This window comes from Sebastes fasciatus, chromosome 19 (genome assembly GCF_043250625.1).
Source record: "Sebastes fasciatus isolate fSebFas1 chromosome 19, fSebFas1.pri, whole genome shotgun sequence".
NCBI lineage: Eukaryota > Metazoa > Chordata > Actinopteri > Perciformes > Sebastidae > Sebastes > Sebastes fasciatus.
In genome coordinates this window covers 25,235,016-25,262,885 of record NC_133813.1, presented here as the reverse complement: position 1 = coordinate 25,262,885, position 27,870 = coordinate 25,235,016, and the positions used below count along the sequence as shown (strand labels likewise).

Below are 27,870 nucleotides of genomic sequence, written 5' to 3'. Positions count from 1 at the left end.
AGTGCTTGACCTTTAATTATAATACAATCTTTGTTATAATATTCATACATATTTATCATACAACAAAATAAGCTGCTTTCTAAGAGAGCTTCGTTTCTCTGATCTGTTTCCCCCCCCCAAGGTTACATGGGTTATTTTCAGACGTGGCTTTCCAAGAAAACAGAATCATTTTACATACCATTACACCACAATCCATAAACGGCCAGCAAAGCAGCTGTTGCTTTTGTATTGCACTGAAATGATGAATCATTCCAGCCATTTGTCCTGCTATCAGGCCTTTATAATGTTGCTGCCCAAATACTGAGTAAATACTGAATACTGTATACTAAGAAAAGGGTGGAGCAGAAATGTTCTTAATGTGCTGATGCCATGCCTGTGTCTACTTCTACTATGAGTGATCTACTGCCACTATCAGTAAGTATGCGTGTACACGACGTGTGCGCATGCATGTGTGACAAATTCCTGTATAGTAAGGTCTACGAGCGCAGCTTTTTTGTGCCGAGTCATTCCTGATGAGGAAGCACAGAGGAGAAGAAAGAGTGGTGGACGAAATGTTAAGAGTAAGAGAGCAAGCAAAAGAAAACTGCGCCGTTCAACAGATTTCACAACGTGAGAGGCGGCCCGGAGGGACGTTCACTGTCCGTTCACCCTAAGACCTTGTCCGAAATTTTCCACCTCCTGCTCCGGCGGCGTGTCGCCACAACTGCCCGCCTCGGCTCCTGGGACCAAAGTCGGCGCCCCCAGTGATCCGTCCACACCTTCTAACCCAGCTTCGTCCTCGTCTTCCTCCTGCTCCTCCTGGACCGCTCCTTCGCCTTCGGCCTCCGCTCCGGCCGCCCCGGACCCGGGGCTGCCCGCCGTCAGCGGTAGGTGAGTCCTGAGAAGGTCCTTGCGATCTGCAAACAACCGTTGGTCTAGGGCCTCGAAGGGAAGGGTCACCCCTGGTTGAGAGGCACCCAGCGCCAGGCCCAGACCCACAGCAGCACCCATGCCCATCCCTGCGCGGTACACCTCCATGCCGTCGGGCAGCATGGACTTGATCTTGGGCAACCACCGCTTGCGGACGCGCCTCGCGTTTGTGCACATATCAGCAGCGATCACATTCATTTCACTCTCCTTGAAGTTAGGGTTGAAATTTTGACAGTAGACTGTAAAAGAGAGAGAAAACTCCAATGTAGATTGTGCTCTTTTAAAATAATATCACATTTGATGATTTGGACAGTAAACCTACGTTTGACAGCGTTGAGGACCCTGCTGTCCAGGGGTTTCCTGCTGGGGTCACTAGTAGAGGAGCGGATGCCTGTCCCACAGCTATTGGCTAAAGTGTTTCTGCAGGGACACAGAGAGAACACCAGGGGGCAGAGTCAGCAGCAGGCACATATACAGTAGAGAAACATGGGAACACACACAACTAACCGCATTGCACAACATGGCCACAGATGGAGTGTGAAAGTTGGTTTGAGACAACAGCAGCGGTAGTGTTGGAGTCATACAAAGAACTCAGATCTTACAGCAAAGTCTCACAAAAAGTGTTCTGCTGTGTCGTGCACGTCATTACACTCACCTATCAAAGAACGTGGCTAGCAGACGGCGAAGCAAGACTTTGTGTTTGATACCAGCACATAGATGACAATTCATCAACTGTCCTCGAGTCATGAACACCTGCGTACCTGGTGAAGAAAAAAAGAAAAGAGGATTTTCTGAGAAACCTGCTCATATTACAATCCATTTGTCTTTTCTCTCTTTGGCCCACAGTTGATCTTTTATTCTTTTGCTACATTAGAAATTCATGTTCAAGGAGATGTTTTAACGCAGTCAAACAAAGTTTCAGCTGTTCAAAGTAGAATCAGAAATCAGGAGGAGTCGAAGTTGAAGGCCATAAAAACAGCACTTTTTTTATTATATTACTTTGCTTTGCTTTCTTTTATAAAACCACTTCTTTCCCATTCACGTATTGTATTCTGTATCTCACATGCAGACTACAGAACTGAATAACCCGTTTCCACATTGGGTTTTTCAATCACATAACAACCTGATTGAATCTGAGCATGCGGTAACTTTCTGACCTCTTGTACCAGAACGTTTTTTGAGTGATTATTGACTACTTGCAGTATTCAGACCGTATTCTTTTTGTCTGAAAAGATTCAATACTAAATTGATTAAACCTTTTGCCCTGCTCCTTTTGTATGAATTATATTAGCTACATGTTGAACGGTACCTGCTCTCTTTGAAAGTCTTTGGTCTGACTGCCAAGAGCGACGTCTGGCAGACAGACCAAAGAGTTCAGCTTTTTGTTTCATCATACCAAAAAAAAGAATCTTTTCCCCCATGCACTCAGAGCCCTGTAAGGGCCATTTGGCAAACTCCCGGCAGGCTGTCATATGCTTTTTACTCCGGAGTGACTTCTCTCTCTAGTCGCTCCACCATAAAGGCCTGATTGATGAGTACTGCAGAGATAGTTGTCCTTCTGTCACGGTCCTCAATCTCTGCAGAGAAGCTCTGCAGCTTTGTTCTGTCCCTCTAAGATCACCACAGCAATGTGGCTCAAAACTGCTGTGGCGGCCAATCACAGTCTGGTTGAACGAGGTTCAGACGCTGCTAAATGGGCTTTTCATTAGGGACGAGAATTCAATTCAATGTTATTGATGTCTAAACATAGTTTAACCAGAGTGTCTTAATTATATGGCTTAGCACTAATGTATATTAGAGCTGGAGTTGAGATAGAGACGAGTCACTGTTAATGATGATGACCAGCAGTCTGATCTGATCTGATCTGATCTGATCTGATCTGATCTGATCTGATCTGGGTCAAATGCAGGTTGAATACATGCGTCTCCTGCATAAAAGCATACAGTATGGGTCACTGGGTTGCAAAGGTGGGACCAAGTCATTTTTTTGCAAGTCACACATAAGTCTCAAATCCCAAGTCAAGACTGACAAGTCCCAAGTCAAGACCCAAGTCAAGACCCAAGTCAGGACAGACAAGTCCCAAGTCAGGACAGACAAGTCCCAAGTCAGGACAGACAACTCCCAATTCAAGACTGACAAGTCCCAAATCAAGACTGACAAGTCCCAAGTCAAGACTGACAAGTTCCAAGTCAAGTCCCAAGTCAAGACTGACAAGTCCCAAGTCAAGCCCCAAGTCCCGAGTCAGGACAGACAAGTCCCACGTCAAGTCCCAATTCAAGACAGACAAGTCCCAAGTCAAGTCCCGAGTCAGGACAGACAAGTCCCACGTCAAATCCCAATTCAAGACAGACAAGTCCAAGTGAAGTCACGAGTCACTGGTGTTAAAGTCCAAATCGAGTTGCAAGTCTTTTTGGATTTTATCGAGTCTAAAGTCATCAACTGTCTGACTCGAGTCCACACACCTCAGCTAGGTTCTGGGTAACCTCCCCAATCAATGGCCTCTTTGCCAGTCACTGATTTTGTGTGAATTGCCAGCTCTAGAAAGAAGTTTTGATATTAAAGGTTTTCTATTTCACAATGGAATATATAAGAGTTCTCTTATGTCCTGAATTTAGTAGTTGGAATTAATTCTGTCAGTTTAATTTGACCAGCTATAGAATATTAAATATACGATATGGCCAAAATCTTCTATCCTCCCGATAACGATATATACTATATAGCATGTTTTCTGGTAATTCAATGAATAAATAATCTATAAGAAATAACCACATGGTAAAGCCTGTATTTGTATACTCCTGTGTGAATAAAATACTTGACAAATGAAAGACTATTTTCTCATTTAATTAAGAATTTCGGTGCAAAATGAACATAAGTTTCAAGTGAAATTATAGAGAAATATTTCAATATATGTATACACCGTTTATAATCGCATTGAACTGAGTGGTATACCTCAATCTTCAAATGATATTCCCTTAAAATATTTCACATTTCTGAGAAATTTCTGTTAGTATGTGCTTTTTATTATCAATTTAAGCAACGTAATTGTGTATAACAATATATCTCGATATATGATTTCATCACGATACGATTCCAATGAAAGACGATAAATTATCATATTGAATTATTGCCCAGCCCCTATATGAATGTGCAAGAGGGTGGAGGTATGAACACTTTCCAATCTCACTGCATACAAGTTCATCTCCACAACATGTGATAAAATGTGAGCGTGTAAAATGTGTGTGAGTGGATGCACTGACTTTGCGTGTGTGCGTGCCTACCGGCTACCAGCTCCAGCTTCTCCCCCGGGTCCCCCTCAGTGTAGAGCTTAGGGTGGCAGCGGTAGCCTATCTGGCTGATGAGGCTTGCAGGCAGCGCCACCAGGTCCCTGCGGATCAGCACACAGTTGCGGCTCTCCAAGGCCAAGGGCATCGCTGCCATCTCCGGCTTGTCCTGGACTGATGGAAGCGAGCGAGGACAGAGAGGGGTTTCAGAAAAGCTCTTTGTTACACAGCAAAAAAAACAGATGAATGTGTAAGCATCCATATAATTATCAGTCTATTAAAAAAACATCCCTAACCTCTGTGCCCTCTATTAAAATAGAGGCTACAAAATGTAATTAGTAAAGCAGGTTGGTGTAATCTCAGACAAGCTTGTTGTGTTTCATGAATGTTTTAGAGCATTGCAGATGTATCCCAGATAAGTCATGATGCTGCATCAGCAACTTTGAGTTTTTGGACGGGGGACAGATCCGAAGCTGGGTGTTAGGTTCTTACTCGCAAAATTTGTTCCCCCCCCTAACCTCTGGGATGACTTGTGAGTGTGTGCACATGCACGCACCTCCCGTGCACACGTGTGTAAACACACACACACACACACACACACACATAGAGAACAGGAGAAATGAATCCATTAATTGCCACACACATACAGAAAAGTGTGGATTATTGCATTGACACTTATACCTACACGTGCACGCACGCACACACAGGAAAGACGTGCACGGTTCTCAAATATCCCACAATGTCACCCTGGGGTGCTCTGACTGATTGCAGATAGAGTGGATTTCATAAATATCTGAAACTCTAGAATTTGACAAACCCATGTGATGCCTTTGAGCTGCAGGATGCTAAGAATGATGGAGTGTCTGTCTGTGTGTGTGTGTGTGTGTGTGTGTACATGCCTGTGAAGTGAATATACTGTAGCATCTATGCCTGCATGTGTGTAGTAGGCAAACCTGCACCAGTACGAAAACTATAACAAAATGCAGCACAGACCAGCTGTTGTAGCTGTGATAAGGAGTGCGTTGTTGGTCACGATGCACTCCAATCATAACTCCATAAAGCTATCTTTATGCTGAGAGAACCCACACACACACTGGAGGCAACAACATCCAGCTTTTTTTCGAGATGCTCAGGATACATGATTTATGAAAGATTAAATAATGTAACTGGGATGAAATGAATGTGCATCAGTTTCTTTTTTTGCACAAGTCTGGACAAGGAGGAACTTTGTTCCATAAACCCCTACATTCATGGGTGTACATTTCTGCAAGTCATGCCGAGTTCTACTTTTAAATCGGTCCGATATCAAATGAATTTCCTCCATCCGAGCCAAGGGCAATTGAGAAAAGTAATTCACTTACTCAGATCTTGTATGTCTAGAAAGATTTTGAAGATATTGACGAGGGGATATTGAATTGTCTTGTTAGCATTTTGCTCATTTGACCAGTTTTTCCTTTTAAACAATTTTAATTTGCTGGAGTTGAGAAGTAAATACTATTACAGCGGGTGTAGTGGAATAAATATTATTGAGTTTGTTGTAATGTAATATTAGTTTTTGGCCATAACTGAGAACATTCTGTATTTTTAGAAGTTTTTAATGATGAAAAAATATTCCAGGGAGAAGCTTTCAGTGATCCAACAAACACACCAAAGCACTGCAACACTTAAAAGCATCAATATAAAATAATACTCACTTCCGTAGGGGTTAGCTGAACGTCCGTAGAGGTGACTGTAGGCATCCTCTGTGATCCCATCATAGGGCTCTTCCTCAAACTCCTCATCCTCATTCTGGTAGGATGTAGGGCTGTCGGTGGTTGGCAGGCTGGACGATCCAGGACTTGACCTTTCGACTCCCGCTCCTCCGGCTCCACCCCCACCACCGGCCCCATGAAGGTGGTAAGGAGGCATACCGGGGATGGCGGTCCCGCCGGCCGTCGTGTAGAACAGCGAGCTGGCCCTCGCCAGCCGACTCCCCAACTCCGAAGACGAAATCTTGTTTTGCGTCGAAGGCATCGTCAGGGGCGTCGGTTCGCCCCCTTCTAGTTTGATCTTACGTTGCGGCATGAGTAGGGACGGAGACCAGCCCGTGGTTCCCAACAGGGCAGCCACCGCCAGGCCGTTGCCATTATTACAGGGACTCTGTGGCTCGGATCCGGTTTCCTCTAAAGACCCCGCCGTCTGCGAGTCACAGTGAGGCGAGTTTGCCTTGAACATTAGGTCCATGCCTCTTTCAACTATATGCTGAATCTGGAGGTAGCCAGCTGTGTACATGACCACCAGCTGTTCACTAGCAGCCATCGTTAGCTTCCCTGTGTAGCAGAAAGTGAGGATCTGCTCGAAGCAGGCAGGTGTGACTGAGGAGGGCAACTCAAACTGGCTCTTGGTGGAGCTGCTGAAGAGGTCGCGGAAGTAGAGGCTGCTGGCAGCCAAAACGGCCCGGTGGGCTTTGAAAGCCTGACCTGGTTGATAGAAATAACAGAAAACAGGAAAAAAAAATTGAGACTACTGATACAGAATTCTAGTTTTATTTCTAGGGCTGTCAATCGGTCAAGTATTCACTTATCAACATGGGAGTGGGCAGATATGCTGCTTTATGCAAATTATTTATATATTTATTATTGGAAATCAATTAACAACCCAAAACAATAATACATATTGTCCAGAAACCCTCACAGGTACTACATTTAGCATAAAAATATGCTCAAATTATAACATGGCAAATTGCAGCCCAACAGGCAACAACAGCTGTCAGTGTGTCAGTGTGCTGACTTGACTATGACTTGGCGTGTTTTTGTATTCGGAGGGACGCAGCGGAAAGAGAAAGGCCGGAGCCCGGAGAAAGCAGAAGACGAGAACACGACCAAAGCAACCAGAACCAGTCAAGAAGCAAATGACTCTGGCTTCCTCGCTTTCCAAAGCAATCCCATATGACCATGAAAAAAATTGCAAAATGCAAAGAAATCACGGCCGAGGTAAACAACTACATCCGGTTAGCGTAGTGGAAAAGCCTGGATTCAAAAGACGCATAAAGACACTTGATCCAAAAATATGAACTGCCTGGTCGCAAATTTATTTTGCGGAGAAAGCTCTACCGAAGTTCTACATTTAAGTGAGGGAAAGGTTGGCCAACCAGCTAACAGAGGTGACCCACTTCTCCACAACTACCGATCTGAACGTCCAGCTAACAGAACCAAAGCCTGAATAAGTGGACCAGACTGCTTTGGCCACAGGCTACACCTCGCAATTGGTGAGTCTTTCTACACTAGTGGGAAAATAATAATTTTCATTATCAGCAATGTTATAACAGCTTACTGGTAAACATAACAATAAGTTACTTTACACGTATTACATGCCATTAAAACTGTGTGTGTGTGTTATGTATTTATCAAAATATATAAAGCATGTATTGCCAGAAAACTATTTGGTTAAAGTGAATACTGTTGGATACTGTTTTGTTAAATTGAACTTGTGATTTCTCCCGTTTTGAATGCAAGATTAAAATAGTTCTAATAGAAACCACTAATGAATATAAACAAGAAGGTTTTATAGCAGACATATGCTGCAGGGACTACAAGAATCATCATATTGGTGTGATTGTATGCATCAAAGGGTAAAATCAAGCATTTATGAAGTGCCTTAAGGATATTTGAAAATATCGCGATATATATCGTGTATCACGATATTGCCTAAAAATATTGCGATATTATTTTTAGGCCATATCGCTCTACTATGACTTGCCAAAAATTGCATGTGATTATCATAAAGTGGGCATGTCTGTAAAGGGGAGACTCGTGGGTACCCATAGAACCCATTTACATTCACATATCTTGAGGTCAGAGGTCAAGGGACCCCTTTGAAAATGGCCATGAAGTAAGCTAGTATGAACCGATGGATTCATCAGGTTTTTTAGTTTCATATGATGCCAGTATCTTCACTCTAGCTTTAAAACTGAGCCCGCTACAACCTAAAAATCGCAAGTTGTGATAGTGCGTTAAAGAAATTTGAGGCGTTTTGCTTTAAATTTGCTTTAACGCGTTGTTATCGCGTTAACTTTGACAGCCCTGATGATTTCAAAGTAAAAACTCCAGATTTCCTGCTAACCGACCTTTGACCAGGATGGAAACATCGCAGTAGTGTCCCAGCAGGCGCTGCTCATTAAGGGAGCCCAGAACTGTGGCTCCAAAGTTGGGGATCTCCACGTGGAGCAGCTGGGACATGATGGCCACAGAGGAAGAGGAAGATGGGGTTTCAGATATTTACTGCAGACTCCGCCACTGAGAGAGGCATCTGGAAGAAAGAAAAAAAGAAAAAAAAGAAAAGGTATGTTGAATGCATTGGGAAAAATAAATGCAGCGATAAAGAAGGAGCGAAAAGACAACGCGTGAAAGATGAAAAGACATGCCAGAGGGAGGCAGAGAGGCGAGAATTGAGAGAATCTTAAAAGGAACAGAAAGAGCAAGAAGGAAAATAGAGTTGAGACGACGTGAGAAAATGAATACAGTTGAGGGAGAAGTGAGAGGTGTGTGAAAAAGAGAGATGGATATGCGGAGAGAGAGAGACAGAGTGGAGGCAGGAGAGAGAAAGGAGGAGTCAAGTGAGTCCACATTTGAAAAAAAAGAAAGAAACAATACAATGCCGTGCCTACTGTACATGAGGCCGTTGTGAAATACCTTAAGGCTATGCTGTTTTAACATGGATTAAATTCCTAGAACCTTGGACTCCTTCCATGTATTTATGCATGGACTTTGACGACCTGTATATCAGCCTCGACAACAACTTTTCAGGCGGAGGACGCCACGCCGAATGCAACCAGTTTTTCATGTCAAGAGTTTAGAGACACACTTCTTGATTTTGCTGACTCTATTATACCGTTGTCAGCATTTGTCCTCTTCCTAAACTCTGGCTGGGGAACAAAACAACACAACCATTTTCACACTAACTTTGATAGCTCCCTTCTTAGTAACATACTCCAGGCATATTTATACCTTCTTTCCTTCCCTGAACCTTGTGTCATTGTTTTACTCCCCACCAACCCACACACACACACATACATATACGCATTGGTTTCATTATTAAGCAATGCTGCAGAACAGTTTCCAGGAATACAAACTGAAAAAAAATGTCACCGCCTCTCTCTCTCTCTCACACACACACACACTCTCGCTCTCTCTCCCACTTCTTCATGCACTCCATACAGACAGACAGACAGACAGACAGGCATGCACTCTGGCTTACTTACATAAAAAAAGTGTGTGTGTGTGCACGATTAACACTTACAGTACAGGCTGCATAGGGAAATGACTGTGTACTCTGGCACGCAAGCACTCACCTGGAGAAACCAGCAGCAAACGACTTTTCCCCTGCTAAACTCACACACATGCACGAATGCGGAGAAAAGCGCTCGCTGTTGTCCCAGACGGCTGTGACCTGTGTAAGCACATCACACCACGGAGGCTTGGCGCACGCTATCACACCAGCAGCAGCAGCGGCGGCGGCGGCGGCGGCGGCGGCGGGACAGAAGAGTTAGAGATGGAAGGAGAGCACTCTGATGTGCTCCGTCTGGTCGACTTAAAGTGTCATTCCCACTGTCTCAAAGATGATTTTCTCTCTCTCTCTCTTTCTGCTGTGTGACTGACTTTCCCTCTGTCTGTGTGTCTGCAGCCTATATCTTCAATCTCTATATCCTCCAAAGCCCCATTCTCTCCGCTCGCTGTCTGTTCTAGCGCCGTCTCAAAGCCTCCCTTTGCCTCCCTGTCATTATCTCTCTCTGTTTCTCTCCCCTCTCTCTATTCTCCAAGGGTTGAATTCAACAAGTGCCGCTGTAGAGAGAGAGTGAGAGAGAATGGGGAGAGAGAGAAAGAGAGCAGAGCAGAGCAGAGCAGAGCGAATCAATGATGAAAGGAGTGGGAGGCTCAGTGTGCGCGCGTGTGTGCATGTGTCTGCGCGCGTGTGTCTGATCAATGCAGTATCTATACGTCGCAGGGAGTGGGAGGGAGAGAAAAACACAGGCTACAGTTACAGACGGAGACAGAGACTGGGCAGAGCTTAGAGAGAAGCAAAGGAGGGAGGGGGGAGTTGAGACAGAGAGAAAGTCATTTGAGGACAGTACGAGTAGAGAAAGACAATTAGGTTGAAGCAACTTCTGCCACTTGCCCCTGGACACAGATGCCTATATGGTCTAACAGAAGAGAGGAGGATGACTAAGAGAAAAGAGAAAAGCTTACAGAGGTCATAGCCGCCGTTAATTAATTAAATAGTGAAACTTCTGAAATCCCTGTTTGACGCAAGTCTGGAAGGGAATGCGTCACGTCACGGTAAAGCAACTGGAAAGCTTTAATAATCCCTTCCAATTGCAGAATTAAAAAACTCATTTCAAGGTATTTCCCTTTGTCTTCGGAGGACAATAGTTTTTTTAAAAAAGAGCTTTTTTACTTTTGAGCAAGTGTTGTGTATTCTCTCTGAATCATGCGAGGACCTCTCTGCCAAACACCTACACACAAGCGGAGAGAAGTTCTTGTCTTCACGCAAGACTATTTTGTATTTCTACATGAATTGGTAAATTAAATGATTAATTCACGCCTCCACTTTGCTGGCACAGCTCATTCAGGTGACATTTTTCCTGTTGTTGTTAGATTTTCTAGTTTTTTTTTGACCATGCACGGAGCATGGAAGGCATCCCTGAAAATGTAGCGTGATGTGGATGAGGGAGGACAGGAGCCAGATGTCGCAGCCTGTGTGACAGGGGAGGGAGAGATAAAACACTAACAGAAATAGGAAAGAAGTTCCAGAAAGATGTGCGTGGGAGGATAAGAATGCAAATATGACAGATGAGTAAGTTCATTTTGTACACACGCGCATGTGAAGGTTGCGCAATGCTTGCATGTCGGAGGAAGAGCTCTCTCTGACCTCTGCGCTGAAGACACATGAAGACACTTCAGCGAGCGATTTCAAAATTTCATCTTTTTCTCCTCGCAACGCACATCTGTTAAGAAAATGAAAAGCTGAAGCGGAGCATTTTTTATATCCGAGTGCGTCCCCAGAAAGTAACCAGACACATTGCGCTTCATTTTTCTTTCTTTTGCCAAAAGAAACCTCAAGTGGAGAAAAAGTTGCGCTAAACTGAGCAAACTTTTACTCTTCAGTCAAGGCGGAAATATGAAAGGGAGGATATCACAAAGCGTCGAATACAGTGAGTCAGACTTTGGTTTAGAGAGAGCTTTGCCCCGGCGGTGTGATATCTGCACGACACATATAGCCACACATGAGCGAGCGCACACAAAAAGCGCAGTCGAAAAACGCAGGAGACACAAATCCGCAGACACACTAATGAAAACATATACACACTCCCTCCCCCTGTTCAATACACACACACACACACACAGTCAGGTAATCTCCCTGTGCACACTCAGCAACCCACACTCTGTTTGTCTGTCTGTCCTTCTGTGAACCTGCCAGACTGCTTGTCCATCGGTCCATCCATCAAATATTGTCACTAGTGTGTCCTCACATCGCCTCTTGCTTCTCCCCACTCTCCCTCTTTTTTCTCTCTATCCTTCCCGCCCCGCATACCACATACCCACTGTCTCTCTGCCAATTAATGCACACAGGGCTGCATTGCAGTGAGGTTGGCGCGTGCCACGGCAGCAAGCACAGTACAGAGTCTACAGACATGCATGTACGTGCCAGCCGGGCAGAGGGAGAGGGAGAGGGAGAGGGAGAGGAGAGGAGAGGAGGAGGAGGGAGGGAGGAGTGAGGGGAAAAGAGGAAGAGGGAGGGGGAGAGCAAAGGAGAGTGAGCGGAGAATATGTTGAGTCAGGCAGACAGGACGGCGGTGTGCCACACTGCACATACAGTATATATACACAGACACACTCCCGCATGTTCATGTAAATGTATGCGCGAGTGGATTTGAAACACATGGAGATTATGGAGGTGGGCGGGCACATTAAAACGTACATGTACACAAACATCCCCACGGAAATTGCAACCCCCTTCCCGCCTGTATTAAATATAGACTTTGCACATCCGTGATGAAAAAATATAAGGCATGAACTCCCTCAACGAGTGATTATGTATGTGTGTCTGTGTGTGTGTGCTGCTTGTGTCCTCATTTCCTTCTGTGTTTGCATTTCCATGTCAAAGTTTCTCGCGTACCAAGGCGTGCTTCTATAATCATCGTTATATACCCGGCTGTGACTTTTGGCACTGTATGTCAGGCGTGTGTGTGTGTGTGCGTGTGTGTGAGCAGAGATATGAGATCTGAATTGCTGTTGTCTGCTTTGTTGGAATGTGTTACATCCATTTTAATCAAGGATTCATACCTACGCACAGTGTTATTAACTGCAGCAGCAGGTCCAGGCATATTTGAATAATCTGAAGAAATGAGACGATTCGCCAGATGGCACACATGCACACACACATGCACACGGCTAATCACTAGTTATACGGTAGCTATCCACCAAATAACAATAGGCTAACAGTCAAATGTAAGACTGTTGTGGGGGATTGTTCTGTAAAACTTGAAGCGCTCTGAATGACCACACAAAACACTGATGTGGAAGTCAACGAATGGGATCGCAATGAGGAGACTCTCTGAATGGAGATGCACGGAGGAACCCTTTGTCGACAGTACGTGACAACCCGGGCTTTCAACTAAATCCAATGTAAACCCACTAATTATTACCCCACCCAACAAACACAAGACTTTCAACCAGGCGACTGCTGTTCGTGACCCGTGTGAAACTAAAAGTATCATTGACTTATTTTGTCACGACAGTCTTTAGTTACGTGAGTTGTCGGTATAGCAGCCCTGTTAGTCACTAGTCAGTGAAGTTAACATCAACCACGACCGTTTCCTTACCCCTAACTAATTGGTAGTGTTGCCTAATCCTAGCTTCCTGTGAAAACGGAACTTTATTTTGAGAGGACATTAAGCGTATATTGACACGCCGTCTTCCGGTCCGCCCAAAAGTAACGTTAAGAGGGGTACCCCTTGTGTCGGTCTCCGATGTCGAGGGGCACTGACCAAGCGGCGGTATTTAACGAGTTGGGAGTGAGAATGTGTTGTTACCATCATTCTGACCAATTGGCTTCCACACGTTAACATGAAACCTTCATGCTTCCTACATGTTATGATGTAACGTGCACACACCAAATAAGGAACCAAGGTATGAAGGGTGAACCATAGACTGTATATAAGAAGTGGACATAGTCATCGTGACGTCACCCGTTGGTTTGTGAACTACGGTTTTGAGGCCTCGAGTTTGGCTATTTTGGCCGTTGCCATCTTGGCATTTTGCAACCAGACGTGCCACGAGAGGGTGGAGCTAAGTAAAACCGAACGCTGAATAAGACATTTTTAGGCGACCAAAAAATGTATACTAACTTTCATGAACTGAGAACACACCGTGAAAGGGTTAAAGCTCTAAGATGAAAACACGGACAAATCCCAGACCGGACAACTCCGTGGTAGAGACCTGTGAATCACTAGGTAGCCCCGCCCTAAAGCATCCCCTGCTTTATGGTCTATTTGACTCTAAATGGGACCATAATTTACTAAATGAACATCATGCTGTATTGAAGAAGACTTGAAACTAGAGATTGAGACCATAAACTCATGTTTACAATGTTTACTGAGGTGATAAATCAAGTGAGAAGTAATTTTCTCATAGACTTCTATACAACCAGACTTCTTTTTGCAACCAGAGGAGTCGCCCCCTGCTGGCTATTAGATAGAATGCAAGTTTAAGGAACTTCCGCATTGGCTTCACTTCTCAGATCCCGGAGGTTACCCACTGGGGTGAACCAATTGAATAAATGAAAGGACTTCAATAAGACCATAAAAGTTACATATAATTATGATTCATGTATTTACCATTTAGCACTTCATGGAATAGTTCAAGTTAGTTGAATATTGAAGGGAAAGTTGTTGTCGCACTAACTTTTGTTCAACATGCAGATGATAAAATCCTAACTAAGCTAAACATACGTCCAGAATACAAATACAGAGAAGTGATGGTGTTAATTAAAATCTCATTTAAAGTGCGGCAATCCACGAATAAATGTAAATAAAAAAATTTTTTTTAAGTGAGCTGAGTAGGAACAGCTCCTTCCGCTCCAGCTTATGTTGCCTCTATACAATCTCAATATGAACAGTCCCCTCGTTATAAATATTCAGATCCTGCAGTTGTTCTCATGTCTAAAGTGTACCAGACAACAGATTCTATCCACGTTGAGACGGCAACGCTCCCTGGCAACAGTTCTACCAATCGGGACCGAGCGGGTGTCTGCCTGCCTGAGTCTGTCTGAGTATCATTATGGGATGTCGAGAGAGAGAGAGAGAGAGAAAGAATGAGAGAGGCTGCTTATCACTGCTTATAATGCAACATCATTCTCTGTGTATAGACCCTGCTGGGTGAAGTTGTCTGCACATAGTCGGGATCAAAATCGTCTTTTCTTTAAAAAAAAAAGAGAAAAAAAACTCCCTATGATTCATGCAGTTATGTAACAAACAGACAACTATGAAATGATTTGTTGTGGGCTGAATATTGTCTGGTATCTCTCCACTTGTATTCACTCAATATGCACCGATAATGTAACTTGTGGTCTGAGTAGGAGAAAAAAAAAGAGGCTGAATTTCAGGTAAAACTAAATGGCTGTCTGTGGCAATATGAAAATGACAACGTGAATATAACGTCATGTAGAAAATGGATGATGCTGGCTCACTTCTGACTCGTTTGTTCTCATTAATACAGTATGGACACTTTTGAACTGGACTGTAAGCGGATTGATTTGTTGAATTTCTAATTATATGTAACATTACCATGAGTTTGCCTCCTCTTAACTCTTCACTTAGAGTGGCTATAATCAATATTTTTATAATAACAATGGATCTAATGACTACTAGCTGGTGACACACAAGCCACAAATCCACTGCACGATACGGCACGACTCGGCTCGGCTCGCTTGGAACCGTTCTTTTTTGGTTTTCCACTGGCAAAAGTTGTGGATGGTACCTGGTACTTTTTGTGGTACCACCTCGGTCGAGGTTCCAAGTGAGCTGAGCCGAGACTAGAAGGTGGAGTTAAAACACTGCAGACCACTGATTGGTCAGAGAGAACTGTGCACCAATGGGACATCCAGCACAAACCCATTATTATTAAATAGCCAAGCTAGAGTCAATAGTAATTGCATTTTTTTATTCGCTGGACCCAGATTTTAAAGAAATGGCAGCCCGCAAAAACCATTGACATGGTCAAATGACGAAGGGCAGACGTTCCTCTGTTTGGTTGCCGATGAAAGGATCCTGGATGGAGTAACGTGAGTGTTGTCGCATTGAAGATGATGACATGGCAGCGTCGCTGTGACATCAGCTAAGAGTCTAGCATACATTGACAATGTACTATCTGCAGAGGAAAACGAAACTGAGAAAAGCATCTGGTACCAAAAGTGGGTCAAGTAGAGTTGAGTTGAGCTGAACCGTGCAGTGGAAATGAGGCATTTAGCAGTTAAAGAGCTACACATTTATCGTTGGTGTAGACCAAAAACAGAGCTAAAAAGGAGAGTGAATATTATGGTAAATGGTAAATGGACTTGGACTTATATAGCGCTTTTCTAGTCTTCAGACCACTCAAAGCGCTTTACACTACATGTCAGCATTCATCCATTCACACACACATCCATACACTGATGGCAGAGGCTGCTAAGGTGCCAACTTCGCCCATCAGGATCTAATCTCCAATTGAATGTTACTCCAAATCTACTGTGTGCGTAATAGGCATCTGAATGCTAGCAAGTTAGCCGTATCAACTTTAAGAGGACCTATTATGGTTATTTTCAGGTGCATACTTGTATTTTGGGTTTCTACTAAAACACGTTTATATGCTTTCATGATAAAAAAAAAAAAAGAAGGCTTTATTTTTCTCATCCCGGCTGTGCTGCAGCACCTCTTTTTATGAGGTTCTTATTATGATTGGTCAGAAGAACCAAACTCTTTGGTTCGCTCTAACTAGCTGCTAGGCAGGTATTATGCAGATGTGTTACTTAGTGACATCACCACGTTACAGAAGAAAAGGCGGGACTTCAAGCGAGGCGTTTCAGGCAGTTCAGGAGCAGTGTTTCTGTGGGGGAGAGTTACTCCCTTTGGCGTGGACTTTGGGCTTTGTAACTTTGTAGACATTTTACACACAAAAAATTATATAACACACTAAAGGAAAGGGAAAAAGCACAAAAGCATAATAGGTCCCCTTTAAAAGGTGATAATGTGTTCACAGCTTGTTTCTGGCACTCCAAGTGGCCAAAAGTGAGGCAGCGGATGAACCACGAATGAATTGAACAACATCCAGTTAATTTAGAATTAGGCTATGTAGGTTTTGTTCAAATTTATTCGTACAAATATTGTGCTCGTTCTCAATCGTTAAAAGTGACAGCCATGCCGTTATTTGTAGCTATTCCCAATTTGATTATATGTAACTCAATTAAATTTGCAGTTTGAGACTTGGATTGGTATGAAAAATTTCGGTAATTTGATAAAATTTGGTTCACATGCTATATTACTGCCTGCTGCCGCTGTAATTAATGGTCACCGTTCATTTCCCCTAAAATCAGTCAGTCAAAAGGCGCAATTGTCATTTGTGCAAATTGACCAATAACATCCATCCATTTGGTAGTGCAGGGACCGGGGATAAATACTAACATGCACACACAAATACATATGTAAAAATGCACCAGCTTTGCGGAGAAAGACAGCACTGCAGCAAGTCAACGTCCTCTTATTGCACATAAAACCCTGACGTGTCCCAGTGGTCGGAGACTTTATCAAACACGAAGCTGTGACAGAAAACTCCTGTAACGGTGGGCCACCTGTCAGTTTAGCTCGTAGTCGCGGTTGATGTGCGTGAGAGAAAAACAAGATAGCGGGAAAAGACAGAGGAAGAGCACATCCGTGTTTCCATTGTGCATTTGTGTGTGTGTGTGTGTGTGTGTGTGTGTGTGTGTGTGTGTGTGTGTGGATGATCCTCCTGAGGCAAAGGCATTGCTAATGAACTCCAAGTGGCTGTGGGAGGTAAACAAACAAACAAACAGTAGCAGCGGCTACTACATCACACCAAACTCCGGCGACTAGGACATCGGGATTGCTGCACACACCCCGTACGCACAAACAAATCAACCCACATACCCTTGAATATACATGATGGCTTTTGGGCATACAGTTTGAGAGCTGAAGAGATAGAGATAGGAAAAATTGAAAGGTACAGAAGGGGAGAATAAATTGAGAGAGAGGCGAAAGGGAGGGGTTGAATCGAGGAGATAGACGAACAAAAGGAGAGAGAGGGAGTGTGTGTAAAAGATGCAAATAGAAAAGAACAAGAGAGAAGTTGACAAAGCACAGTCACAGGGAGAGGAGCGTTAGAGAGGAATAGGGAAATCAGTCAGAGTGATACAGAAAGGTAAAAAGAGTTCGGGATGAGGAAAGAAGCTGTGGGAGCCAAGATGACAAAATTACAAAGAAAACACAAAATGCTGGAGAAAAAGAAAGAAATCAAAATACCAATAAGCTAAATAGACCCGATTGTATCAATAATATTCCCATTCAAGATTTGTGTAGAATAACTGTATATGGTGTAATTTGATTACATTTTTTTTGTGTGTCTGCTCGTCAGAGCAAAGCAACAGACGAAGCCAAGTGCTATCAACAAACTGACACTTTGTTCCAATAAAAAGACATTCCACCTCCACATTACTGACTCCAAAATGTCAGCTCCAACCAAAGAGCCTTCCCAGAATCCTGCTGTATGACCGAGGAAAAGGGAAGAGAATGCAGCATAACATGAGAACAAAAGTGTTAAAAGGACAAAGACGGTTGGATTTTTCCGGTAAGCTCATATTGCAGAACCACAGGGGCCGGCAGGTCGTTCCAGTTTATAGCAACACATAAGTGTGACGTTAGAGCAGCGGGGAAACTCAAGCCCAGGTCTCACGCAAGAATGAGATATTTTGAACAAACACTGACACAAGACCGAAAATTCCCCCGATTTTCAACTTTAAAAAAGGAAGCTACGTAAGTAGCACAGGAAGGAGGAAAGAGAACACGAGAAATGATCCGGGAGGCATCAGCAGAATGAATGTGTGAATGTTAAACAGCAGTGTACACAATGTTACAGTATACTGCACCATGACTGCCATGTGATATCTCTTTTTTTGGGACAGTTTCATACTATTAAATCCTTTACATTGGCATCGGCTCCAAACTGCCATGTGACTGGTGGGTGTCCCAAAGCGTAACACAGAACTGTACATTTTCCATGAGCCTGAGGGCCCTAATTTCATGCTGCCGTGCACTTATCTTCTGCCAGCAAAGTATCAGTTTTGATGGGCTCGGGCAGATTTGCCAGTTTGGTGATGACATTACTGATATTGGTGTCAATGTTGGTATGCGTGGCATATTAAATTACAGATTAATTGCAGTTAGGGACTGTATGAAAAGAATTACAGTAAAAAAGAGGGAGCGTTGTGCAGTTTTTCCGTATCCTATCTTCATGAAGGTAGGGTTTATAGCAAGGCTATTCTAGACTCATTAGCTACCTAAAACAGTGAGAAAAATTATCAAACTTTTTCCACTGCAGGTGTATGTGAACAGATAACGGTTCGTCTACACTTGAAACAAACATCATTTGCTGTTGGCATCACAGGTCGGGGGTGTTGAACTCCCGCCTTGTGACTCCTGCTTTGACGAGGACATTGGTTTATTCTCGGGAGAAGCTTCTGTGGCATCTCGAAAAATGCGTTCCCTCACTTCCAAACTGTGGATACATGCAGCGTACAGGTTTAAGAAGGAGCTAATTGGCTGGAGTTGATGCCTGCCCTTACAGCTCCTTGATAATTTATTCTTGCAAGTACAATTACAAAAGCAGGTGTGTCACTGCTGCGCTGGCTCTCCTGCCCACCAGACATCTGATACTCAAGTTTGCTAAAAAACACAGCAGATTTGTGCAGTTGCTTGCACTTTGTTTGAAAAAGCACAGGGCCCTAAAACCCCCATTGATATCCTCCCTAACGTGACCTTCATCTGGGGACAACGAGGGGCATGAGACGGCCTGCTGAGTGTCACTGACTGTCACACGAGTACTACAATTAGGTTAGATTTCACAGGAGGTCTGTATGTTTGCGAGTGTATGTGTATCAATGGTGACACTCTGTACGCATTTTGTTCCAAACATGATTTGATTTTCATGGTGCATGAGAGTGAGAATGGAGGAAATAGGACGAATCACTGTGAAATGAAAGCATATCAGCGTGGTGTTCCAGCACGCGCATATACTATACTATAAGTGAATGGAGTGGGCGAGAAAAGACTTCATTGTACTGTATACCGTATGTATGAGTAGATTGACTTAGAATTAAAACAATAATCAAAATGTTTAATGATGGTTTTGTCTTAATTTGTCCTATTGTCCTCGCCCTTCTTAAGGGAGCCATGTGGAGTTCTCGTAGGGCGCTTTCACAAGCCAACATTTAGTCTGTTTTCATTTAACTCTGGTGCGGTTCATTTGGGCGGTTGTGAACGCAGTAATCGTACTCTGGTGCGGACCAAAACAACCGGTTTCCAAGCGAAAGCAGGCTGCCTGTGTGGGCATTTGTTGAGACGGACACAGGTAAACAACAGGTTAACCTGAGTGGGAGAGGACTGACCTGGACTTTTGCAAAAGTCAGATTTTTGCTTGATATCCAAAGAGAAAAGAATATGCTAAATAAAGTCCACAAAAATAGTGATGTTTATAAAGTCATTTGAGATAAACTGAAGGAAAATGGATTCATGCGTACAATAGATCAGTGCCGACTCAAAGTGGAAACATTTCGACAGCAACATACAGTATATAAGTGCCTTATTTATTCCCTGCGTAGAAGCAGCAGCTCTCAAGATGAAAAAGATAAATCCACTTCTTCGTACACGCCCCTCAGCAGATTATTTCTTTTAATTTGGTCGGCTTTAATTTGTGCACTGTGAAAGACTAAATGAACCAAAAGTAACAATTTCACTCTGAGTCGGACTAGCCAAATGGTAATGATGTGACGTGCTGTGCCGAGGCTTCGGAGTGTGTGTTGAGTAATCCGGGAAGTTTTCTGTGAAGCATGTATCGAGGCTTGTTTAGACCGATGATGTCATTGAAGACGCCTGAAGCCGAAATGCAGTTGAGAACTTATTATTCCTGAATATAAACTAATAATGTCTCCCATCTATCATTTTCCTATAGATACACAAGCACACTCACTGCCCTCTGCCCGGTTAAACCACTGCCACACATCTGTAATGTATCTGCCTGTTTTACACTATTTGACCAGTAGATGGTTTCGTGTGCACATGAAGCCCAGATGAAGCCTCGTGAAATGAACCCCTTTGCGAACTAATTTGCTGGAGAGCTTCAGTGCTTCATGAAGCTTCCTCTCATCATCACTACCAAATGCACTATGGCTTGAGAAAGAGCCCTTATGTTCAGTGTTACTCACCATAACACATTGTGTGTATCCTTGAGGCCTTATAAACCCATTGAGTGCATTTACTTATAACAATTCTTGTATTTAAATTCTTGAATTGTTTACATCCATGTTGGCTAGCTTGCAGACTTCTTCTTCTATGCCTTGGTTGGTGCATTGATATGTTTCTTTGTGCATTAGCGCCACCAACTGTTGATCAGTGGAAAAGTGTGAAACTGATGGCAGGAGCGGGGATTGCGTCGCCCGCATCTGTTCATGTTCGTAGTCGAGCGTGTGAATGATACAAACAAAATGGGGACTCAGTCATGAAAACCAGTGGGCAACCCTGGGTCTGAAAAGTGAAGCCAATGCTGAAGTGCCTTAAACTTGCATTCTTTCTAACAGCCAGCAGGGGGCGACTCCTCTGGTTGCAAAAAGAAGTCTGATTGTATAGAAGTCTATGAGAAAATTACATCTCACTTGATTTATTACCTCAGTAAACATTGTAAACATGAGTTTATGGTCTCAATTCTTCAATACAGCATGATGTTCATTTAGTAAATTATGGTCCCATTTAGAGTCAAATAGACCATAAAGCAGGGGATGATTTAGGGCGTGGCTACCTTGTGATTGAGAGGACGCTATTACGGCGTTGTTCGATCTGGATCTTTTTCGCATTTTCATCTTACGGTTCATGAAAGTTAATTGTAACATTTTGGTCACCTTCGGTTGTACTTAGCTCCACTGTCCAGTGTCACTTCTGGTTGCAAAGAACCAAGATGGCGACGGCTAAAATTGCCAAACGCAAAGCTTCAAAACAGTCCACAAACCAACGGGTGACGTCACGGTGACTACGTCCACTTCTTATATGGCAAAGACATTGCTCCATATTGCTACTAGTGGTACAAAAACTCTACAGGGTATGCTAATCTTTTATTTTTTATTTTTAACATATCTAACATTCTTCTTCCACTCCTCTCTTTCACATTTTTCTTGTCACCACATGTGGTGGCAAGAAATGCTTATCTTTATGTCAGCATTGTTTTTTTTAAGATACATTTTTGTATATGAAGATTCTTAGTCATCCAGGTCAAATTCTTTCTCGAAGCCAAAGCAGGCTGGATTTGCTGTTTGTAGACTCATCCAAGGAACTACATTGGTTCTGACGTGTGGGGAGTTCCCGGGCATTCAAATCTCAAAGAGCTTAAGTTTTGCTGGGGGAGTTTCACGTTGCCGATAACAGGAACAAATACAATTGTTTGATATGTGGTTTCAAACCGTCACTGGGTGTTCAGCTAAAACGGTGATGAAACTGAGCAAAAAAAAATCACCAATTTCACAGCCTCATCGATCCAAGATCCTTGACTACCAAAAGTGAAGTAGTCTGAAAATGACTGGACTGTATTGTGGATATTTTTGGGGTGTGCCTTTGAAAGAATAACTAACTTGCTATCCAGCAAAATATTGGACGATATAGCTAACATTGTTAGAAGGGGCTTGTACCAAATAACTCTCCTTGTGGTTGCTGAGGCACAGCTCCGTCCATGAGACTAAAGGAAGGGCTTTGCAAGTTCTAGCCCTTTCTGATTAACTCTGAAAAAAAAAAACTCTCCCTGGGGAAACATGAGCGTCGGTCTATAGGTTTTTACATGCCGCAAAGCAATTTCAAAGAAAAGGTCTATAGGTATTCACGTGTTGGACGAATGTGACACGCTGTGTCAGTGAGTGGATGTTCATCCAAGAACAATTAAAAATGGTGGATAGCAGCTGGCAGCAAGAGTGTAAATCAAACAGGGGCAAGGCGAGGTGAGAGGAATTAAAAAAAGAAAACATAAAATGAGGTTGTGCTCTGATAGGATTGTGGCACCTTTAAGTGTGAAAACAGCGTTTAATTCCCCCCCAGTAAAGCCGCTGCTCTCCCCTCCCCTCATGAGACGTCTCTCTGCATGAAAAACAAATTGTACGGTAAAGTTTTCAGTGCATATAGCACAGTGAGTGAAAGAGTGAGCAGTAGGAAGAGGGTGACATAGAAGTAGAGAGAGATGAGGAGGTGGTGGGGGTGGGGGGTGGGGGTGGGACATGGAGATGATGAACATGCCATTCTGATCGCCCCGCGCTGTGCTGAATGTTCTGCAGTGACACATACGTGACATCAGAGCAGCCCAACATGACCGCCAGAGGAGCCCAGTGCAATGCAAAAATGAGGACACATCTTTCAGCATCAGTGCCCCACTGTCTACAGACACAGGCATACACAAACACACGCCCACACGCCCACACAAAGACATACAGAGAGAGCAGCGCCCACATCCACTGAGTGCCATGTACATTTTTTTTCAATTAGAGGCGACAGAATGCTTTAATTCATTATCTTGCATGCAAAAAAGGGAGGAAAAAAAACAGTGGGGGGAACGAAATGTTGTTTGATATGATCAGGGTAGGTGAATCAAGAGAATGTCTCATGACATGCGGCATTTCCCATAATAAATAAAAAAATCATAATGCCATCTAGTGTTATAATGTGACATAAAAGGCTGTTTGTTCAAGTGCACAGCAATACATTCACATTTATTTTAAGTTCATACCCCCTAACACTCCCCCCACCCACACACACACACACATTACTGTGACCTGAGAATCTTCCAGTCAGCACCAGGCAAAGCTAGCATACATGTGATCAAATAACATGCCACCTTGGTTAACCTCAGCGGCCTGGTGACACGCTGTAAAGGGCCCGAGCTGACCTATGCCAACAGAGCTTGTTTATCTGCATCTCAAGCCAGAACAGAGTAAACAACATGGACATAGGAAGCACCCTCATGCAGCAGAAAAATACCATGCATTTTTCAGTGCTATGTACATGGGTTCAGTTGAGGATGAACACACAAACACACACCCACACACACCCACAGACACAAGTATACGTGACTTGCGTGCCTTTAATTGCTCGCTGTTGCATGATCCTGTACAAACAAAGGTATCATAGTTATAATACTACTATAATACTATTACTTTTAAGGTCAGGTTATTTTGATTTGTCTGACAATGTGGAGCCTAGACTGTTTTTTATGTAGCAACAAATTTATCAATGAACATATGATTGTTTTTATGTAGTTCTACATTTTGGGAAATATACTGTATATGTTATTTGCTTTCTTTCCGAAAGTTAGATGAGAAGATCGAAACCACTCTTGTATTTGTGCGGTCCGGTTAGCTTAGCACAAAGACTGGAAAGAGGAGAAAACAGTTATTCTGGCACTATCCAAAGGTAAAAAAATCTAAGCTCACTAATTAACATGTTATATCTCATTTGTTTAATCCGTACAAACACTCAAGTATAAAAACAACAAGTTGAGGTTTTAGGGGAGTAACGTGCAGGACTATGTCTTGGCTAGGAGCTGTGACTTCCAACCAGCGTTTTTCAAAGGCTATGGATGAGATAAACGAGATATAACATGATAAATAGTGAGCTTTAGAGGAGCTGGTGGGCAGATTTCTTTTCTTTTAAAAAAAAAAAAAAAAACGTTGCTAGGCTAGCTGTTTTCCCTGTTTCAAGCAAACCGTGCGCCGGGCTTTGAAGCAAATTTTCAAAGTGGCCAAACAGTGGAATTACAACTTCTGTGTCCGTGACGTCTGTAAATCAGTGGATAATTTTTTTTAGGTAAATCAACTTCCCAGTACAAACACTTGAATAGCCCTTATTTAAATCATTAGGTATAAGTTGCAAATGACACTAATAGCCGAATCCAGAGTAATTTCTCTTCCTCCGTTCATGTGAATGAGCCCCAGACCCGAGGGTAGTGAGCTAGGAAGGAACCCGCGAGTTGGGGAAACTCTCGCGAGATGGTTAAGGTTAAACATTGATCTTGAATAGTTAAGGTTAAGAGTCTCGTGATAGTTTTGCAAGTTCTTTCAGATCTCAGATCAGATTTCGCAATTTGCGGGTTTCCTTCTAGACACGACCCAGACATATAGGGCCGGACCGAGGACTGGGAGGCGGGGTTAAAGGTCACACTATAGTGTGCTTGCTCTGTGGGGCCCAATGGATGCGGATGATCGCCAAAAGATCCGGGTAATTTTATACTCTGATGTTGAACTTCTTTTTGAAATGAACGGGGACCCCGCCTCCGACGCTGTATCCAGTTCTCTTTATGGTTTGGAGTCTTTATGCTAAAAGCGCTAACCATCTCCTGGCTGCAGCTACATCCTGAACAGACAGATTTGAGAGTGGTATCAAACCTCTTATCTAACTCATGGCACAAAAAACAAACAAACAAGCACACATAGAACATCAAGGGTCGATAAAGTTAATTGTTGCCATCAGAATAACCCCAGAACGTGACATTTCTAGCATTTAAGTAGATGAAAGCAGTTAGATGTCAGGGCATAATTTCAAGGAAGTGTGACTTTCACCTTCTACAGGGAACACAATTGCAAGCATCAGGTAGGTAAGGCTGTGATTTAGCAGTAATTGCTAACGCATGTTAGCTGTGGAAGTGTTGGCGGTCGGGGGTGGGGGTGGGGGTGGGGGGGTGGGAGGGTGGGGGGGGGGCTGTGTAGTGAAAACTACCCGCCTCAGATTCCTGTCTTTTTCCACTGGGCTCCTACCAGCGTTCTGCCAGGCTGTTAGGACATGGAGAGCACATACAGGACAGGTCACTGCCACAGAGAAGGGGGGGGGGTCAGCCTATCTGCTTTCCTCACTTATTACCTTATGCACCAATTAGCATGCTTTGTTTACTGGCACGAGTCTTGAGAGAGGCTTGAAGTTTGCAGCAATTTAATTATGTACAGCACACTGCGAAAAGAGCACGGAAAATTGAGGTGGGCTGCGAGGATAAATGCCATCCACAGTGCTCCCTCTCTCTCTCTCTCTCTCTCTCTCTCTCTCCCTCTCTCTGTCTACTTCTGTGTGTAGCTGAATGATTCTGTGGGGTTTATTTATGTGTTTGTGAATGCGTGTGTTTGTGCATGTCGGCGTGCGTCATCCCCCGAATTATAGGTTTGACTTTCACAGTAAGTCCCCTCGCTGAAGCTCTAAGGATCTGAAAAAAAATATCAGGCTACTGTCTTCAGTTCAAATGAAGCGCTTGCGAAAGACAGCGGGAGTTAAAAAAAAGTTGATTTGAGCTCACACATTCTTCTGTATTTAAGTGAAAGACCTTATGGGCTGTAAATTAAATACACAAAAGGAGTTCAACCGAGGTTCCCAGAACTCGAAAACCAAGTGCCAGGTAATGCTGATGAACGACTTGGAAATCTTTTGAAGCTTTTCAGAATCGGCCCTAATGCACATTACAACAACAAGTGAAATAAGCTTTCTATAAGGCTTCATAACCTTCATGAATTTTTAATGTGTGCTGATGCCACAAATGCCATAAAATGAGGCAAAATAGCTTTCGACTGTGAAGTATTAAATCAAAATTTTCCGTCCACTTTGAGAATGCAATCTCATGACCGTATCAGCAACACATCCTCGTCATACTGCTCTGCCACGGCTACGTGCTCCTATTCATGCTGAAAATACTTGGAACAATCAAATGTGCACATGCTCCCTTTCTTTTCTTTTTTCTACTCAAGCACAAATGCACACACACACACACACACACACACTCACACACACACACTCACACAACACAGGCACGACATTCATGCCATGTGATCTTGCTAGGCATTATGCCAACGGCCAAACATGTCACTTACCAGAAATCTCTGAGACAGAGTGAGAGAGAGAGAGTGAGATAGAAAGAGAGAAAGAGAGAAAGAGAGAGAGAGAGAAGGATTCTGCACATTTGTGAGTTTGTGAGAGCTCCTTGTCGAGTGGAAGTACAGTAACAGTACATACACAGGGAACATGAGATTTAGCTGCTACAGTTATCTGCGATGGTGTGGGGGCAGTCGATTCTGAGAAAAGGAAAAGAGGCACGTGATCTTTGAGATCTAATGTGGAATTGTTCTGAGGAACATGCCATGTTTACTGTTCATTGTCTAAATTCTTGGAAGGCTTCCTGAAATGCAAGCAGCAAGCCAAAGCAGCCCAAATCAGTTACATTTTAAGATTCCTGATGGCTTTTCTCTGATCCTCTCTCTCGCTCATTTGCTCCCTCATTATTTCTCCGCATGTTTTACTGTATTTCAGCATGTGCATAAATGGACTGTACCTGTGTGTTTGTGCACAGTAAATGGCAAAGAAAATGTTCTTTAATGGTAGTAGAAACTTCCAGCTACATTATTATCTCTGTGTGGACCACAAACCACTGGGGGAAGTAGAAATTAATTTTAAGGGTGCATAAATAAACAGGAAGTGTTTTATATTATCCTCAAATCTGTGTTTTCCTAGAGTGAGGCTGAAAGTAGGAGGGACTGACAAAAGGTATTGCATTCGAATAACTACCCAACCCTCTTTTGTGGCTTTGGCATAGGGCGGCAACGATTATTTTAATTGTCGATTAATCTGTTGATTTTTTTTCTCAATTAATCGATTAGTTGTTTGGTCTATAAAATGTCGTAAAATGGTGAAAAATGTGTTTCCCAAAGCTCAAGATGACGTCGTCAAATGTCTCGTTTTGTCCACAACTCAAAGATATTCTGTTTACTGTCATAGAGGAGGAAAGAAACCAGAGCATATTCACATTTAAGAAGCTGGAATCAGAGAATTTTGACTTTTTTTTCTTAAAAAATTACTCAAATCAATTATCAAAATAGATGGCGATTCATTTTAATAGTTGACAATTAATCGGTTAATCGTTGCAGCTCTACTTTCACCTTTTTGGCTGCAAACTAATAGGGTCATGCAGAATAAATGCACATCTTTGGTTGACAACTTTCAGGCTGATCTCTCTTTTTTTTTTCTATTCTTTTCCCTCTTCTTGACCAAACATTCCTAGTGTTGATTCAGGTGGGAAACCATGTAGCTAGCTACTGTATATCAGTTAGAAGACAGACCAAGGGAACATTGGTCATTTGGACGTAATGTAGTTTCTCTAAGTAGATTTATGTTACAGCCGCGCAGCCAGATTCACCTATTTAGCAGTCAATCTGATTTGATGTGACTTCCAACTTAATTTAGGCTTTGATAAGAAAATATGTGGACAAGGCAAGGTCAGCTTTAGCTACTATTCATCTGCATTTCAGGAGATGAGGATTTATACCCCTTTAGAACGCACACATGGAGTTGAGTGGATACGCCTCCCTTCTTCTGTTTGTA

At 43.1% G+C, this 27,870-nt stretch overlaps 1 protein-coding gene across 5 annotated transcripts in view; it reads right to left on the bottom strand.

The window, feature by feature from the left end:
- The window catches only part of nacc2 (NACC family member 2), a 33,326-nt gene continuing 5,456 nt past the window's right edge, over positions 1–27,870 (bottom strand). The window contains exons 1-7 of one of the 5 annotated variants that reach the window (XM_074618519.1): positions 9,520–10,230; positions 8,296–8,477; positions 5,885–6,649; positions 4,167–4,364; positions 1,565–1,670; positions 1,232–1,329; positions 1–1,148 (exon numbers count right to left, since the gene is read on the bottom strand). In XM_074618519.1, the coding sequence (XP_074474620.1) occupies positions 634–1,148; positions 1,232–1,329; positions 1,565–1,670; positions 4,167–4,364; positions 5,885–6,649; positions 8,296–8,407 (1,794 nt within the window). In that variant the 5' untranslated portion in view covers positions 8,408–8,477; positions 9,520–10,230 and the 3' untranslated portion in view covers positions 1–633. Of the gene's footprint in view, positions 1,149–1,231; positions 1,330–1,564; positions 1,671–4,166; positions 4,365–5,884; positions 6,650–8,295; positions 8,478–8,860; positions 8,993–9,519; positions 10,231–27,870 lie in introns of those variants that run through there. The other 4 variants (XM_074618522.1, XM_074618520.1, XM_074618521.1 and 1 more) reach the window with 4 other exon arrangements.